The 18,157-nt window shown below is 38.2% G+C and overlaps 1 protein-coding gene across 1 annotated transcript in view; it reads left to right on the forward strand.

The window, feature by feature from the left end:
* PPA2 (inorganic pyrophosphatase 2) overlaps positions 1-18,157 on the forward strand; it is a 35,072-nt gene that overhangs the window by 15,564 nt on the left and 1,351 nt on the right. The window contains exons 6-10 of the mRNA XM_086888317.1: positions 1,737-1,823; positions 3,140-3,266; positions 10,671-10,798; positions 12,607-12,692; positions 13,712-13,781. Of these exons, the coding sequence (XP_086744443.1) occupies positions 1,737-1,823; positions 3,140-3,266; positions 10,671-10,798; positions 12,607-12,692; positions 13,712-13,781 (498 nt within the window). The remainder of the gene's footprint in view (positions 1-1,736; positions 1,824-3,139; positions 3,267-10,670; positions 10,799-12,606; positions 12,693-13,711; positions 13,782-18,157) is intronic.

Below are 18,157 nucleotides of genomic sequence, written 5' to 3' on the forward strand. Positions count from 1 at the left end.
AAGTTTTGAACTTTTTTAATTTCTATGGATAACACATTAGACTTCAATTAGTACTGAAGAACATGATGGAACTTGAAAAGAGTAATTTATTTTCCTTGCACTTAACTGTATAAGAAATGAAAGTTGAGTCCCAAAAATCTGCTTGTTTGATCCCTGGAGAGGAGATTCTAGGCAGGTGCTCAAATACTGCAGTGAAGATCTTGTCCAGTCAGCAGTGTCAACAAAGTTTTCAAGTAGATATAGTTGAAAACCAGCAATTCCATTTAATGATTTGAAATTCCTATGTTCCTTAATGTAAAGGCAGAATTTCTTGAAAATGTGAATATTTTCCTGTATGAAGTGCATTATTTTGGACTTAGAATACTTTCCTCAGGAGAAATGTTTGGCATCTCTTGTTACCTGGTGAGCTGGGGAGGGCTGAACATAATTGTCATTTTTATTTTTTACTATATTAGACTATTTGCTATCATAGCAGAAGTTGCTGTGCTGTTCAGAGAACAATACTATTCCTTCCTTCTAACCTAGATGTGGAGAGGTGTGACTGGGCAGAAGAGAAGTACTGGTATAATCCAGCCCTAAATAAAAAGCACTTTGGAAGGATGAGAGGACACAGTCTTAAGCCATACCAGGAGAAGTTTAGGCTAGACGTTACAACAATTTTTGCAGAGAGACTAATTGGACATTGGAATGGGCTGCCCAGGGAGGTGGTGGAGTTACTGTCCCTGGAGGTGTTTAAAAAAAGACTGGATGTGGCACTCAGTGCCATGGTTTAGTTGATGAGGTGGTCTTCAGTCATAGGTTGGACTTTGAGTTTAAATTCTCTTTTGATTCCACTTCAGCAGTTTTTTAGTAATGATTCTGCTACCTAAACACCTAAGCATAATATTTTCATGATTTTGCCTTCCCATATTAGTCAAGTTCTTAAGAACAAGTTTGAGGTGGAATTATGATCATGGGCGGCCTGAGTTAGCAGTATAGCTACTTGGAAAAAAAAATTCTATAATCTTTTCAACAACATTTAATCGGACTCAAAATTCTTAACAGAAAAGCTTCTCAACTGTAGAATGAGCTAGTCGTTCATCACCAGTAAAAACAGTAAAAAAAAGTAAAAACAAGTACTTGCGTAGTAATTAAGTTATACTGACTTGGCTAGGGTTCCTTGCTTGTGCAGTACTCAGAGCAGGAGTTTAAAATTGCTTCTTTGTTGTTAAACTCTTAGCTCTCCTTTAAAATGTACATGTCTCAAAATACTCAGAAGTACTTCATACCTAAATCTAAAATCTTTAAAAAGCTTATTGGCTGCTGACAAATTTTATGTGTAGGAGTGTGGTTAGCTTGAAGCTTAGATGTTTTACAAAACAACTTATGTTAATGTCATGGTATTTAACAAGTGTAATAAAAATTGTGAGATGTCCTAGCTTGATCCCACTATCACTAGTAACTAGAAAAATCCATATTCAGGGTCCTCTGATGCCTTAATCACTGCAATTGGGTAAAGTGTATCTGTTGAGTCATTGACACAGGCAAAGTATGTCCTCAGTAATCCTCATGTCACTTGTCCTGAGTATGAGTTACTCAGTGTCAGTCCACTGGCTGTTTATTTTTTCTCCTCCCATTGAGCAAACCTGTTCTCAGAAAGCTGGTGTTTTTATTATTGCTTTTGCTAATCTCTGTAATTTAGTGGTAGGATGAGTTGCAGTTCAGCTGGTAACTGATAGTTCTCTTTCCCCTGGCAGACCTGGGAAGATCCAAACCATACGGATAACATTACAGGATGTTGTGGGGATAATGATCCTATTGACGTTTGTGAAATAGGTTCAAAGGTTTGTATTTATCACAATTAATTTAATTTATCAAGGTTAACTTAATAATTTGGTAGCAACTTTTGAAAGACAAGGTCAGACAGAAAGCAGGAAAAAAATGTGTTACTTTTGTCAGTCCCTAACATTATCAATAGAGGATTTAAGGAGAGAACAGGTAAGGAAATGGATTTTTGAAAAGGAGGGAGGAAAGTAGGATTTGATAAAGTCTTTGTACTAGTTAGAAGGGAAAATAAAAGAACAACATCCTGAAGTTATGTAGCTGGACAGTAAATTTTGGGTGAAGGAAGTGAGGGTTAAGATTTTTGGGGAGGGAGAAGATTTATTTCTTTTTTCCCTGTTAGCAGTATTGGGCTGGGAATAGGCTGCTGAAAGATGAGGAAATATGACAGCATCATGCACATTAGAATTACAAAGTCAGACCCACAAAGGCAGTAGGTTTGAGTTTACTCATGGGTGCAAAACAGAAGTAGATCCCCTTTTATAGAGAAGACTGGAGGAACCTGCTACAGTCTTGCAGAGTTCTGAGTCATGGAGTGGATGGATGAAAAAGAGGTGCAGCAAACACCATTAGTAGGTATAAGGGAAAGGTTTAGCTCACTGAAATAAAATTCTAACTATCTAAAATTCTACATATCTAGAGGTAGCAAAGAATGGAGCAATGCTGTGTATCAAAAATGGGGTTATGAAATGGATGAGTTTGAAAGAGGGATCTCAGGATATATAGGTAAGGGGAAATTTAATTGGTGACCTCAGTGAAAGTGGCTTTATTTAGGGTAAGAAACCTAAAGATCTATTTCAAAGGATCCAGAAAGAGTTAAAGAGGAAATATTAGCTGGTAGGGAGAAGGTTCCAAAGAAAATGCAAAAATTGCTGTGTTGGTATTTCTAGGGGACTGCTTTGTGGTTTATATGGGTATATTGGAGTTCAGAGGAAGGAATAGAAAGATAGAAATTAGGACCCTGAGTTCAGAAAGTAGAGGGTCAAGAGACAGAAAAGTTAAAAAATTAGTATGAGACACTTCTGACTTGCAGTTTGGAGGGAAGACCAAGAAAGTGTGAGGGACCTAGGGTAGAAGGGAAGGGAAAAAAATTAGCTTCTTGTTTACTTAAATAAATGCTGTCTGGAGAATTGAGTATTGGAGAATAGTAATGGTAGGGGGAAGGCTAGAAATACTGAAGATATGTATACTGGGTTTGCAGATCTATCTTGAAATTCTGTTGCAGCCTGCTGGTCAAAAAACTGTTTTTTTTTTTTTTAAAGTAAAAGAAATTCTGTGTGTTGTTTTCCAAACTTTGTTGCATTATGTTCTGTTTCAGATTCGTTCTTCTGGTGAGATTGTTCAGGTGAAGGTCTTGGGTGTTTTAGCTCTTGTTGATGAAGGAGAGACAGATTGGAAGATAATTGCCATCAGTGCTGATGACCCAGAAGCTCAGAAAATCCATGGCAAGTATTTTTGTCTTTCTTAATGCAGTTATGTCAGAAACTTTCACAGCAGAATGGTACCTGAGTTTAGACCACCTAAGAAGAGGCAGAGAGTGGAAAGGCAATGTTTTTCTTTAGGTCAGGTGCTTTCTTCAAGGAAGGCATATGCACTTTCACACTAAACTTCTAAAATGGTTTGCTTGGATTTTCAAGAGGACATAGCATGCAGAAAGTCTTACGACTTCTGAAACACAATTGCCTTAGAAAGTGACCTCCCAATAATTACAGGCTTATTTCCTGTGTAATAGTGCATATTTACCCACTTAAATTATGTAGCACACTACTGTTTTCCTTTTTGAAACTGTTTGTTCCTTTTATATTTGCAGGTGTTGTATTGCATTCTGAAAAGGCAGTACATTTTCAATGTCTTGCTGCTTTTAAGAGAATTGCTTCCAGAGTTTGTTGCTTAGTACTAAAAATTAGGTTTTGCCTAATTTTATCTTGAAATTTCGTGAAGTAAACTGCTAATGCAGCTCACCCTAATCAGCCTTGATGATGACTAGCTGTGCAGGGGTAAATATCCTGCTCAGACTTGTCCTCCTTGTGATCATCCTGGTATCCAAATGAAACTTGGGTACTGAAGTGTGTCCATGTGAATAGCACATGAGGTGTAAGTAAAGTGCAGTTTTTCTCTGGAGAAATGAAGGTCTGCTTCCTCAAATGGACTATTACTGGGAATCACGAGATTTAAGTGAGGAGGTTTGTCTAAAAGTGATTGTTAGGAGACCAAAAGCCATATATGCCACCAGGTATGTACAATGAGAGCCTGCTCTTCTTTGGTAAGGCAGCATCAAGGTGCACAGTGGCCTTTCTGTAGGAAGAGAGCAATCCAGTAGCTTTTTAAGGAAGTGTGTTTCTCAGCCACTGAGGTTCATTGATGGTTTCTGAATGTAAAGTATGTCACTGGACTAGCCCTTCATTCTCAGTTTTCTTGCAGGTTACTTTCACATGGAGAATACTTGACTTGTGGGGAAAGAAGGGGAGAAGAGGAGATGAGGAAAAGGAAACTCTTGGGTTGATGCTGATTAAAGTCATTGGGCAGATGAATTACTGCATAGTGTTTATGACTCTTTAACTACTTTGACAGTTAGAGATTAAGAAGTTCAGCTTAAGGAAAGAGTAAGTAATAGTTTGCTGTTAATGTCAGTATCAATTTAAACCACTATGTAATTTGCAGTAAAATGCAATGTAAGTGTCAGTAGTTAAAAGAAAAGTGAATAGCACTTCATTTCTAGACACTGTTCTGCTTAAAGACTTACCTTTTCTCCCTAGCAGTTTCTGAGAGAATGTGGTCAGAAAAGTGGATGAGAGAATTCAGGAGTCCACTAAGCAGGGGCAAAACTGTGGCAGTTTATTCCAATATTGTTTATTAATTGGTGTTAGCCATCTGTATTTGAAAGCTCTCTCTGTTTTTTTGGTTGAGTTTGTTTGTTTTTTTCCCCCAGGTAATGACTGATTTATATTAGCTCTATTACAGCTTTAGTTTATTTGGGAGGGGAGGAAGTAAGAGCTTTAGCCTTAAGAAGAAAAAGGAGTGGGAGGAATGAGCATACCATTGCCTGTGGTTGATTCCTGTGTGCATCCTTTCTTATCAGGGAATATGTGCAAAACTTCAAGAAGAGAACTGTTCTGAGATTCAGAGAAGTGTAGAAATATTTATCCAGTTTAATATAATTTCCCTTTGGGATTGGAGTTGCAGCCCAAGATTAACAAAAGAAAGAAAAGGGGGAGAAAAAAGCCCCCATCTGCTTTCAGACAACATGACTGGCTTGCAGTGTTTAATAGCAATCATTCTTCAGTCTGAAAACAAACAAATCTGTCAGAGCAGGCAGTACAATATGTCCTTTTATACTTGTTTTTCCCCTTTCCCAAAGTTGTTAATTATTTCAGCATAAAGGGATGGCGGCTATGGATAAAACCGGTCTCTCCCTCTGTAATTGATGTGCTGCTGTGTTACGGAGGTGGCCTCCTGGGGAAGATGAGGCTAAGTGTTGCCTTCTAATCCTGTCCAGTCACTTCTGTATCATTTGTTAAACATTTCCAACTGCACTGAGAATCATCACATTTGCTTTCAGCTCAGTATGTGCAGAGCCCCCAGTGAACATTTGGAAAAGATAATTCCAAGACACCAGAGTGGTGATTACTTGCAAACCCTATCCTGAGCTCACACCGTGTGTTGACTCCTCTTGCCTCTTCAAGCACACCCCAGGTACCTGGGATATTCTCCTTCTGGGATTGTGATCGTTCTCATAAGTGCCATTGATTTTCCTGAGACTTCAGAGAAGTCAGAACTGAGAAGTCACAACTTCTGAGTGCTTCTCATTGTTTATTCATAGCACTCCACTTTTTAGTGGATTTATAGATAAATACTGGTTTAAATTGGACACCCTGCCTAGAACTCTGTTTCACGCAGAGCAAGGAGAAACTCTTGTTTACTGTGACATTACCCAGGAATTACAGGCAATGTTTAGCACCTGTTTAATCCAGGACTGTGTCATCAGTAGGAATAGCAGGGTCTTAGTGTCTTTTTGGACTGACTTTGTAAGGGAATCTGTTTGAAATAATAGCACTTAATTCTGGTTAGTATGGGTACAATCTAACAAATACAAGCTTTGTGTCAGATGTAGATATCTGTGTGAGTTTATTTTATACTGCAACTAGAGATCTTGAGATTTATCTATTTCAGTAAAATCTGTCTTTGTGGCTGTTGGCATTTCTGCTCAGGCAGTTGCTAAGCAGATGGCCATTAGTGGGCCAGTGGAGCAACTTTAGACCAAGCAACTTGGAGAAAGGACCTAAAAGCTCCTTCCAGACTGCTTCACTAAATCTTGGTGGCGTAATGGGTCTGGCTGCTTTCTTTATTTTGTTGTTGCTTTTTGTGGCTTTTTTTTTTGTAAAATAAGCAGGAGGAAAACTAAATTATTGGAGTAGAAAGGTTGCTTGTCTGCTTATCTCATAGTTTGGATTGAATTTAATATATTAGAATTCACTTGTATATCTGATGTGCTTTACTAGTTTGGAGTCAGAAAGGATGAGTGATACTTTTGTGCTGTGATTCGGTCTAAATGTTTGTGGCATCTTCATGCTGGACAAGAGGTTTTAAAAATCACTGGCAGTGGATGCAGGAATTGTGTTTGAAGCAGCTTATGAAGTCTGACTTTCAGAAGGTCATCTTGCCCTCCTTCAGCAAATTGGACTAATCATGTATGCTGGGTGGCATTTTGGAGGTGATTTACGGGCCTGGAATCTTAGCAGTCATTTTTGCTGCCATTGCTTACTGGAAGGATGCCAGGATCTATTCAACAGCAGCTGGTGATGTCTGCTGGCTTTTTTGTGCTATTTGTTGGCACTGGTGTAGTTAACTGTGTTGTGTTGCCATGCTGCTTTTACAATATGCATCTCAAGATAGGGTTTAGTGATCAAGCCCTAAATGGCAAAACTAAGGCTTATTGTATATTTTGTACCATGTATTGTTGCAGACCTTAGCATGTGAGCGTATTTATTCACAGAGAAGCAGCAGAGGCCCAGAAGACCTGTGTTGTGGATTTGTGTAAGCACTCAATATAAAGAAATTAATTAGCTATACCAAGGCTCCCCTCCTACCCCCTGCACAAAATACACCAAATGCCTTTATATGGAATCTTGCTGCTGCTTCCTGTAAATGTTTAGAAGATGTTATTGAAAACATATGTCCTCTCTTCCCACAGACCTTGTTTAGAAAGCTTGCTGCAAACATGTTGTTTTAGCTTTTCTTGCAAGAAGCAGCATCTGTTGTACTAAAAACAGTAGTTTTGTACAAATGCTTTTGTTGCTCTCTTCTGTAAAGCCAACTAGATTTAGGATATGCAGTCACGTTGGCTCACTCCCTTGACAGAGAGCTAGCAAGCAGCAGCTCTTGGTGCCAGCCTCTAGAGATTTTCCTTATGAACACTGAACTGCAACCCTTAATATCATCCTCTGTCTCTTTTTAACCCTTGGTGCTTAACTTTGGTGCCCAGAAAAATGAGACCTATGGTTGTATGCAGGCAGTACAGTGAAATTCCCACTTACAGCCCCGTGGGGATGTGCTGATAATGTACCTGCAGGAGCCTGACCTGCTCTGCCAGTTTGAGCAGGGCTTGCTGGCGGAGATGAAACTGCTTTGGGCCATGTACACACTTGCTCCTCCCAAACCTGCCCCTTTTAACATCAGTGTGAGTACATAGCTCTAAGGGAGGATAAGCAGTCATGGTCAAAAAAGAGTGTCTTAACAATGCTTACTGCAGAAAAGACATCTAAGTTGTTTTCTTTTTCAAAAATCATGATAATTTGAAGCTATCTTCTGTGGATATTAGTGTAGTAAGTGATAGTACTGCTTATGGTGATCTTTTTTACCTTTCTTTGCTTACTTTTCTGTTTTCTGAGTGTGGTTTTTCTCCTTTCCCCCCTGATATCCCAAAGAGGCTGTTTAGATTTCAGTGGAAGACAAACTGTCTTTTGTTAGTTGTTTTTTTCCATGGTGACTTTTAATGAACTGAAGAGGTGGCTATTGAATGAGTGATGCAAGAGCTGCTGTTTTCCTTGTATTTTGCATTGCATGCTGACTTGACCGCAACAGCATTGATACTTTCTTGGGGTTTGTTTTGTTGCATTGTTACACTTTTTTCTTCTGCTTGACACCAACTTCCATTATAATACAGATGTTCTGGAGTCTTGTTTTTAAAATCAAGCCTGCAAATTTCATTTGATGTTCAGTAGCGGTCCTTTATAGTAAAGAACAATGAAGTGAGGCATAGGGATGAATCAGAAAAACTTGCAAGGAACCCAGGAAATAAAAGCAACCAATGCCACATTTCTTAAGTCTTCAAAATGAGAATATGCAGCATCCATATAATGCTGTAGTATGATTGTGTTTAGTCATTTTACTTAGGCAAGGTATTTTCCAGTAGAGTGAGTGTGAAATTCATGAATCCATGAAGATACAATGTCTAACAAAAGGAGATAATGAAAGTCTGTCTCAAAGCCTATCCTAATATTTGAGTCCTTCAAAAAAGTATAAGTAAAACCTATAAATAAGGAAGAGCAGGTGGAGAAAAGTGCCGAGTGCCAGTTAGTAGACTGTAAAGCGCTTTTGATGAACAGTTTTTATGGGAGTAGGAGGCAAATAACCAAATAGGGGGAGTGGAGAAGCAGAGTTAGGAGACACATGGCTGGAACAGGATCAGAAAAAAGGAGCAGCAGTGTGAGAAAAAATGCTTGAGTTTAAGTAGTATCTGGAGATGGAGGTCTGGATTTTGTCCACTGCTGGGACCCAAGGAAATTGCTGCAGCAGCCTGGTTTGCTTTACAGACTTGAGGAGATACTGTCTCTCCAACAAGTGTTAGATATTGTGAATTCAAACCTCGCGAGAGGAGGAGATGACTACAGTTCAAGTTGGAGGAGGGATGTTCTCTTGCTTGGAGAGAACAGGATGATACATTGGAGTCCTGAAACTGATTTGAGTTGGGGCTGCAGTTTTATTAGTGCCCTGATGAAGCATTCTGCCTCCAACCAAGATCCCACCCTTTTCTAAATCATTCCTACTTGGTTGGTCTAGCCCACCCACCCTAGTGGAAATCTTCTTGTGCTCTTAAGCACATATTTCAGCTAGAAGACCTGCCTCTAGTACAGCCTTATGTACCCTTGCTTTTTTCTGGGATTCTGCCAGTGAAATTCCCTGATCTCCTGCAGACAGATGGCCAGCAGCCAAGTTCAAAATACATTTTACTCCGAGCCTATAAACACGTAGCTGTGTTAAGTGTGTGCAAAGCAAAAATTTACATGGGCTCTTCAAGGTTTTATGTTTTATTCTTTGTGTAGTGGTAATGCAGTGGAATTTGGGAGTGGCATCTATGACATGTCTATTAACACTCAGAATGTCTTCTCACATAGGTCTGGCCTCCCAGTTCAGTCTACATGTCATCTCTCTTGGTGGTCTACTGAGAATTGAATGGTCTGTAGCACAAGACCTTTTCTCTTATTGTTCTCTTTAGAAGTATTTTAATGTTTTTGTTCAGGGCCACAGTGAAATTTTACAAGACATTTAGGCACTTAAAGATAGAAAGCACATGACTAGGTATAAATTCCATGGACTAAGCAACTGATTTTTTAGGACTGGATAGACATAGATAATGAAGTAACCAGGCAGTATTGAGAGAGAGCAAGAAGGAATAAGGAAGGGAGACATGAGTGAGTGACTTGAAAAACACTGGAGGAGAGTAACACCATGGAAAGTGGTGTGAGCACAGTGAGGTTATGAAATAGTTGGTAGACTACAGCAGTAAAAAATTAGCTCTCATTTCCCTCAGAAGTGACTGTGGAAAGGAAATAAAAGATTACACCAGTTGCAAAGTATTTCGCTTCTGGGATGGACAAAATCCTTTATCACATTAAAATAATCAGTTGAGAAATTAGTTGAAAGCTTTTCCATATAAACATGTTGCCAGGGAGTTAATTTGTTACGGGGTTGATAGGACTACGCCATTGCAAGTGACAGAAGTGGTGCTAGTCTCAAAGAACAGTGTGTTAAAATTTGATATGCACAGCAGGTAAGGGGTGTAAGATCAAGAACTGCAACGTTTATATGGCAGTGTAGTCTTCAAGCAGAATTACTGTGATGTTTCATCTCTTTACACACCATGGCAGTGTTAACCTCTGCCTCATGAGGGTGTCCCACAAACGAAGTACATTCCTCTTTGTGTCTCTCACGTCCATCAGGATTGTAGAGGTAGAATTGTTTATCACTATGAATATGCAGATAGCACAAGGTTATCAGTAAAGTTAGTGTTCAGGGCTCCTGGCACGTCTCTATCGCGTCTTGAAGGGAATGAATTTGGAACTAATGTGATCAAAAGAGTGCCTTTTAATATGTTGACAAATCTAGTCTGTATTTTGTTTAGAGGTGCTGGTTTAAAGATCCATGTGTTGAAATTGTTTTTATAGCTATTCTTTCACTAACAAAAAGATGTTCATAGCACCTACAGTTGCTGGAGGAAAAAATTACCTCAGTGAATAATCTTAAGTATTGCAAAATCTACCTACTGAGATAAATATGTAATTTTCTTTTCCTGTCACAAATATTTTTTATTTGTCCTTTTATTCATTGTACCTTTGGGTCTTAATGAAGGACAGGAGATGACTGGTTTACCTGCTTAGTGTAGTTGTGAAATCATAAGGTAGCAATTATGGGCAGCTAATGTAATAACGTGAAGTTTATCAATGATGCTGAAAGTACTCAGTGAAATCAAATTGCTGCATATTCTTTAGGAAAACTTTAAACATTAATGTTCTGAAACCTGTGATCAGTCCTTATTTATTTATTTATTTTTACATCTTTTTAACCTACAGATATCGATGATGTCAAGAAGCACAAACCAGGTTATCTTGAGGCTACAATTGACTGGTTCCAATTATACAAAGTCCCTGATGGTAAACCAGAAAATCACTTTGCTTTTAATGGAGAATTTAAAAACAAGGTGAAGATAATTCAAAATTAAAAATGCATCCTTCTGTCATGTGGACTCTATAATAATACATCCTAGAATTTTTGGACTTGTAAAGGAGCAGGCTTTGAATGAAAAGAGTTTTGATGGGAGGGACTTTCACGTACAATTTATTAGGCTAGGATTAAGTAACATTTGCTGCCTTCCATTTTGGTCAGGGAAAAATGCATAGGTCATTAAAAAAAGTGTGAAAAAAAAATTTAGTCCTAATCCTGATGAGATTTACACATACATCTGTGTGTGTTTATAGGTGTTTTTCAAAGCACTTTCATTCTCCTTGTCAGAGTAATGAATCAATTGCCTTTTCAAGTGCTATTTTAGTCCTGTTGGTAAGTTTTTCTGACTTTTTTTAAGGGTATGCAGTTTAAGACAATGGGTTACAGATTTTTTCATATTTGGTATTTGCTTAAGGCATACTTATTTCTATTAAATCTCTGTAAAAAACATTTGAAGTGTTTTGGCTTGAAGGCTGAAAAATGGTTTTCCCTTTTTTTTTCTTTTTTTTTTTTTCCTTTTTTTTAAGAAAAGAATTAATGGCTTTTTAAACTACTTACAGGAAAAATGGCCAGTGTTTGAAAGGAGATCAGACCAGGGAATAGACCTTGTTGAAGGAAATATGTGGATTTTTCCAGAGAAATTGGATATGTTTTGAGTAAAATTGCTTTGCAACTTGTATATTACATGGTCTGTGTAGATTATTTTGGCAAAGAATCAGAGGTTTCTCATGAATGATGTCCATGTGTCAGTCAGTTCAGTCTTACAGGGTACTATCAAAGTTACATAACCAGCACAGCACCTTCTAACCAGCACAGGCAATTTCAATACTTTGTCTGGTTAAAGAAATGCCCTGACTCCACTCTGTACTTTTAAATCAATCAGTTGTGGAGCTGTAAGGCTTGGTAACCTAATCTCTCTCCTGTGTTCCCAGGAACTGCTCTTAGAGGTTTCCCTGTGCTGTAGAGTGACAGTAGAACAGTGTATCCCGGTCAGGCCATTGGAGTTTGGCCTGGAGGCACTAAATGCCCTGAGATAGCTGGTTTGGAGCGCTTGAATAATTCTCAAGCATTTCTGGAGACCCAGGATGTGGTGAGGCAGCTGTGGCTGTGCTCCAGCAGCTCTGGTGAAGTTCACAATGTTCTAGTGGCACTTTTCCAAGTCACTCCTTGTTAACAAATGTGAATGTTCAGTTGAGAGCTTTTTGCAAGTCTAGCAGTCATCATCTGGACGCTGAGGGCTTATTTTACTTTAATTCTTCGAAGCTTTTTCATTCCAGCCCCACCCCCAATATTATTTTTGTTTCAAACAAGCAGAAACTGTTAAGCAGCTGACATGTTATGTTCTTGCAAATGCTTAAGTATATGATTGGGCATTAATGAAGTAAATTCATATTATGCCTCTGGAGGGGAAACTCAAACTCTGACTTTTATCTGTAAGGGTCGAGTCATAGCTCATACGCTTGATCCCATTTACAGCCTGGTACAACTCTACAGCAGTAGGAATCTCCTTAGCTTCTAGAGCTGATTTCATTTCTTTCATGTAGCATTCATTTTTTAGTGGCTGAAGACTGAGAGAGAGTCCTGAATGTGTTGCCAGTGTATTTGGCAAATAGTGAAATTTGTTTCTTTACATAAAGAGTGTTACATTCTCCAGAAATTTAATGAGGCCTCAAAGGAGGTGCCTTACAATAACACATGAAATAGTATGTTTTAATAAACTAGTTCTGTGGCTTTTTTCTGTTTAGTAACATTTTAATTTACAAAACTTTCCTTGTTGTAAACTAGGATTTTGCTGTTGAAATTATTAAATCTACCCATGAACACTGGAAAGCTTTGCTTCATAAAAAAGTTAATGGAAGTACTATAAAGTGGTATGTATCCAGTCCCATCTCTTGCTCTTCATATTGTGCTATACTGATGCTATTCAACAAGTTGCAGTTGTCCATGAACTGCTTAATTTTTTTTAAATTTGAGATTACAGGAATATTAATGGATTTGATAATTAATTGATAATAAAGAATGATTGATTAATTGCACCTTGTATAATGATGATGGTGATTTACTGCTAAGTGGTTCTAGAAATATATTTATTACATAGATGTGATATTCACTACTTCAGCTTTTGAGAAATGGCCCCAGAGTGTTTGTTCTGAATTGTTTTGGGAGAATCTTGGTCCTCTTGTAATTTTTCATTCTGTTGCTTTGGAGAATTGGAAGTTATGCAGTTTATTCTGTAGGATCTTAAAATCTCATGATCAAACTTTCAGTGTGAAAGGATATATATTCATAGGGAAACATTTCTGCCAAGGATGTGGTCCCAGAGTTGGTCTGGGTACTACAGGTATCTGCTGCTTTATGTAGGAGCAGAATTTTGGCCTGTTTTTCCTTCTTTTTCCATGGTGCAAGTAGGTTGCTGAAGTAACCTGCTGTTGATTCCATGATCTGCCGCAGAATCTGGCCATCCTGCAAGGCACAAGAGATGGGATATACTAACATCATCTCTGCTAGCCATCTAGGTATTCCTCAGCTCCCCCAGGAAGTGCCAGTTTAATTCTACTGACTTCTTGGGAGGATTTAGCTTCTTGACAGTAGTCCTCTACACTGTACCCAAGCAGCAGCTCAGAAGCACTGAGTGTGAGCACTGCTTGCATCAATACAGCATACACAGCCTAGACATCTCCTCAAGCTCAAAGAAACAAAGAACACTCTTCCACACATCTATTCCTTCCAACATTATTTTGTGGTTTTGGCTTCCTTATTTCTTGCAAATACACATTTCTGAGCTCTATATGTGACAGTTTTTTGGTGGTTTTTTTTCCCTGTAATTACTTAATTGTGTGTAGCTCTTTTCCACTGATGGATAAAGTATGGTTTTAATTTTATTTTTCAGCACAAATGTTCTGGTGAGTGGCAGCCCGTTTTGTTGCAGCGAGGAGGATGCCCGATGGATTGTGCAGTCAGTAAGGATACTTACTTTTTTTCCACCCCTTTTTTTCTTTTAATGATCAATTGGAAAGACTGTTCAGAGTTCCAAAACTGAAATAAAGAGGCTAAATTGAAATGGTCTTTCATTAAGCAAAAATTTAAGTAAAAGGAGGAGCAGAAAGGTTGGGGAAATGTAAGCATTGTAATATAATCCTTTCATTGCTGTGGTCCAGTTGTGTTTTCTGGAAGGTTCATTACTGCTCTGGTGGAGTTTTTCTGTTTTGTTTTTTCTCCTTCTGCAGTGCTGTCTCTTCTGATCCTGAATAGCAAGATGGACTGCTATTTGTATCTAGCCTGCTGTCTTCTCTGTCTCCCCTGTTGCCATGAGTTACCACCCAGTGTTAGAACTCATTGACTAGCTGACTGTATTCCCTAATCACTAAACAGATCCTTTGTTTGTCTACTTGCATAATTAAATGCAATGCTTTGAGAGAGTGGATGCTTATTTGAATGTTTCTTAAAGAATACCTGTCACATTCTGAAAATTAACATAAAATTAAAACATGCAGGTTTCCTGTTCAGGCAAGAAAAATGTCCTGCAGGTTTGATGCTTTCATGTGCAAATGTTAGTGGAGGAGAATTTTTTCCATTTTAAAATATTCTAGTTTGGATGCCAGAAATTAAGCAAGGTTACCAGAAATTACATGGAGAAATGTGCCCCCAAGTATTACTTTTTCTTTTCTAACACAGGCTGTGATTGAGCCTGTGCTCATGACCACATGAGGTATTTTGCATCTGTGCATGGCTGCCAGGGCACCCAGTGTTTTGCCTCAAGAGTCACAGCAATTATGCAACTCCAGGTGTCAAAGGACACACAGTCCACTGTCTGTGCAGTTAACATTCCCACAGCATTTCTAGTAAGAATGTGTTGTCCTGGATGCTGTTTTGTCACAAGCAAATAAGACTCTCAACTGCAAAGAAGTGTTGGTTTAAGTCACAAAGATGTGTCAAACCAAACTTTTTCCTCTTCAGATACCTTGCTTTCAGCACTTCTTTTAAAGTATCTCAGTGTTACATTTGTGAGTGTTAATGGTTCTGTAAACTTCAAATGAAAGAAAAAGCTCATTTTGGAATTCAAATATGTTTTTCGACATGTCAGTCACAGCTATATGCAAGTGTTTACCTTCTCTGTACTTTCAATTTTACAATAACTTTATGAGTCTTTAAATGCAACTAGTACTTCAAGTCCAAACATATTTGAATGGTGACAAATGTGCAAAGAAATATTTCCTTTTGCATTCTCTGCTCTTTGTACTTTGAGGCATGCAGGATAAGTAATTACTAAATCAGCAGTATCTTATTTTGTTTTTCAATAACAAAATCTTTTTTTCCTGTGGTTTTGGGGAGGGGAGGAAGTTAGTAAAATTAAGTTCATGAGATAGATACCTTGTATCAAACTAATGCCTTTTTTATTTGAAAGCTTCCCTTCTTATCAAATAGTATCACTTACTGTGGTTTTTTTTTGTGCCTCACATTCTTTTAAGTGATAGTGTTTTTATGAAGTTGTTTCCACATACTCCTTTCCATCATTCTGTTTCAGTTCAGTCTAAGTATTTAAATTGTGTCTTTGTAGGGTGCTGCCTCTTGGTACTTTCCAGACAGGGAAAGTATACAATAGTCTATTATAAATATTGTTCATGCTCCATGCACTTGCCGATCTGCAATAACTAAAAAAAGTAAAATGGCCTTGAAATAGGAATTGAGGATAGTTGAACTCTGAATATAAGCAGGGAGGCTGACTTTGCACATTTTAAGCAGGTATGTTTTTGTCTAGTACACTACACTGCATGCTTTGGTTGTCAGACATTCATCTCACACTGAAGTGAAAGTACGTGAGTGTTGGCTGCAGAATTTTAATGGCTGTGGTGATTTCAAATGAAAGCTGCCTGTGTTTGCAGAGGGTTTTGATTTTTTTTTAAATTTAAACTAAAAACAGATACATTTTCTTCTAATTTTTATCCATCTATTAGCTCCTGGATAAAAACAAAATAATGAAAGCTGAAGCAGAGATCTTGTATGCAAGTACAGTGAAAGACATATTTCAGCTACTGCAAAATTTTGGAGCTTTTTTTGCAGTGAGAGCTGGTTCCCTACAGTTCTTTTTCCAGCATCAGATTTCAGTTGCAGCATTTTTAAGCAAGTGATTATTGCCTTAAATCAGATCTATTGATTTCTCAAAAAAACCCCAGAACAAAACAAAAATACCCCAAAGAAGACACCAAAAAAACGCTCACTATTGCTGTGGAACAGTTTTCATGGTGAGCAAGAGAACTATAACAGAGCCAAATGGAAAACATTCAAGTTCTTATCAAGTGTGTAGTAATCAGAATTTCCTATAGATTTTTTTTTTTGGGTGGTTCCCAAGGTAGTCCAGTCGTTTTCAGAATTATTTGACCTTTTGTTAGTTTACAGATGAGGAAATAGAGTGGCTTGTCTGGGTTGGGGAATTTCCACTCCACTGAGTGAGTTTCTAGATGGTTGGCATGTGTACTGTCATCTGTATTGGGGGCAAGCTAAGAATGCTTCCATAGCAGGTGAATTGCCATGACCAGTCATTTCCAAAGAGATGGAAGATAATCCGTGCATGTAAGAGCACATACTGAATATTTTAACCAGCCTTGCAACTAGAAATCTAGATGAATTTTAACAGTACATAGTGAAAATTTCTAGTGTTCTCTAGTCACTGTAAGTTGTTCCATCTGTGTCTCAGCTACAGTGTCAGTATATGTTGTGCACTAAACCCAGGAGGAATAGAGCTTTGTGGATGAATGTGTTAGTGCTAAGATACACTGTTTATTTCAGGCTTTTAAGTGTTGCCATCTGTAAAACTGACCAGAACCGCTGAGCCTTTGTTTAATATTAATCCTAAGAATTGCTTGTTCTGTGAAGAAGCTGCTGAGGACTTCTCAAGTTGGAAAATCTCCAAGACAATCTATATATAGTAGTAGAGCAGTGTTTCTCAGACTTATCACATAATTCTTTCCTTATAATACTGGAAAGTGAACTAGGAAAGCTTTGCTAGATTATGTCTCTTTTGATAAAATGCAGAACAGTGCTTTACAGGGAAAAGTATTTTGATTTTCCTGATAATTTAAGAAAATCTTCAACCAAATTTGAGTCTATATTTATTGATGTGTTTTGAATAATTCCGATATAAGCAGGAAAGTTTGTTGACTGCCTTTCTCCCTACATGCTTTCTGTGAGAACATTTGCATTTGGGATTTAGTAAAGGTAGAATTTTCTGTGTAGTGGCCAGTTGGAAAACAAAAGGTTGGTGGGGTTGTTAGTCTGGGGTTTGTTTTTATTAATTATTTATATGGCTTTTAAATGGTGTTCCAGATGAAAGTGTTGTGTAGTGAAGAGATTCCCGGTTCAGTGGGATGAGATTTTGATCTGGTTGTGGTGGGAAAATACTGAGTCCTTATCTCAAGCTTTTTGAGCAGTTATCCCAGAAGTGGCAGGCACCTGCTTATAAATGGTGACCTCTGGTTCTCCCTGCCTTACGAGATAAAGCTTGGGTTTTGCCGGAAAGAGAGGGGATATTCTGGTGATATGACCTGGGTTATGTTTGTCATACTGGTGCCTCCTTTCAGACCAGTCACGTAAGCCCTGTGCAGGTAATTATCCTGGGTAATGTGGGAAAAAGAATCCTGCTTCTTCCTTCTCTCCTCATGAACTTTGTTCTGCTCTTCAGCGTTTAGAGCCCTGTGCCTGCTCAGGTGCAGGAAGGCTGTCACACCAGTGCAGCTCAGCCTCAGTGCTGCTGTGCTAAGGAAGGGCAATGGAAAATTGTTATGTCCTCATCATGAGGCACAGTGATTCCAGATGTGTTAAAAGTGTCTTTAATTTTGTCCTTTAAGTTAAAGGATGAGACAGGCTGTGCACTCCTGTGATTGAATAGTGATATATCCAACTTTGAAATGCCAGACCTGAATTTGAAAACAAATAGTCAGTTTCCACAAAACTGAATTATTATGTCAAAATGGAATTGTAAAAGAGTATCATCACACATTTATTTCCAATTGTTTGCATGCATTTAATGTAAATTGTATTGTGTGTATGTATTCACATGCGTACCTGACAGTGAAACATGTATAGTAGCTAGAAAGGCAGTTTTATTCTTTAGATGTAAACAACAAATCCTGTTATTCTCAAAGGTGATACAGTCATCAAAAATCCCCTTTGCATTAGGTAAGGTGTTAATCTATCACTCATTGCTCTTGAGTTTGTTTTGTCATTTATGAGCAACAAATAAATTTGTACAATGGGGGTGGGAAATCTGTAAGGTAGAATATTGTCTTGTGGGAGCAACAGAAAGTTCTGGTTTTGTTAATATCTCTTGACTTCAGCA

Source organism: Cyanistes caeruleus, chromosome 5, assembly GCF_971803275.1.
Source record: "Cyanistes caeruleus chromosome 5, bCyaCae1.hap1.1, whole genome shotgun sequence".
Taxonomy (NCBI): Eukaryota; Metazoa; Chordata; class Aves; order Passeriformes; family Paridae; genus Cyanistes; species Cyanistes caeruleus.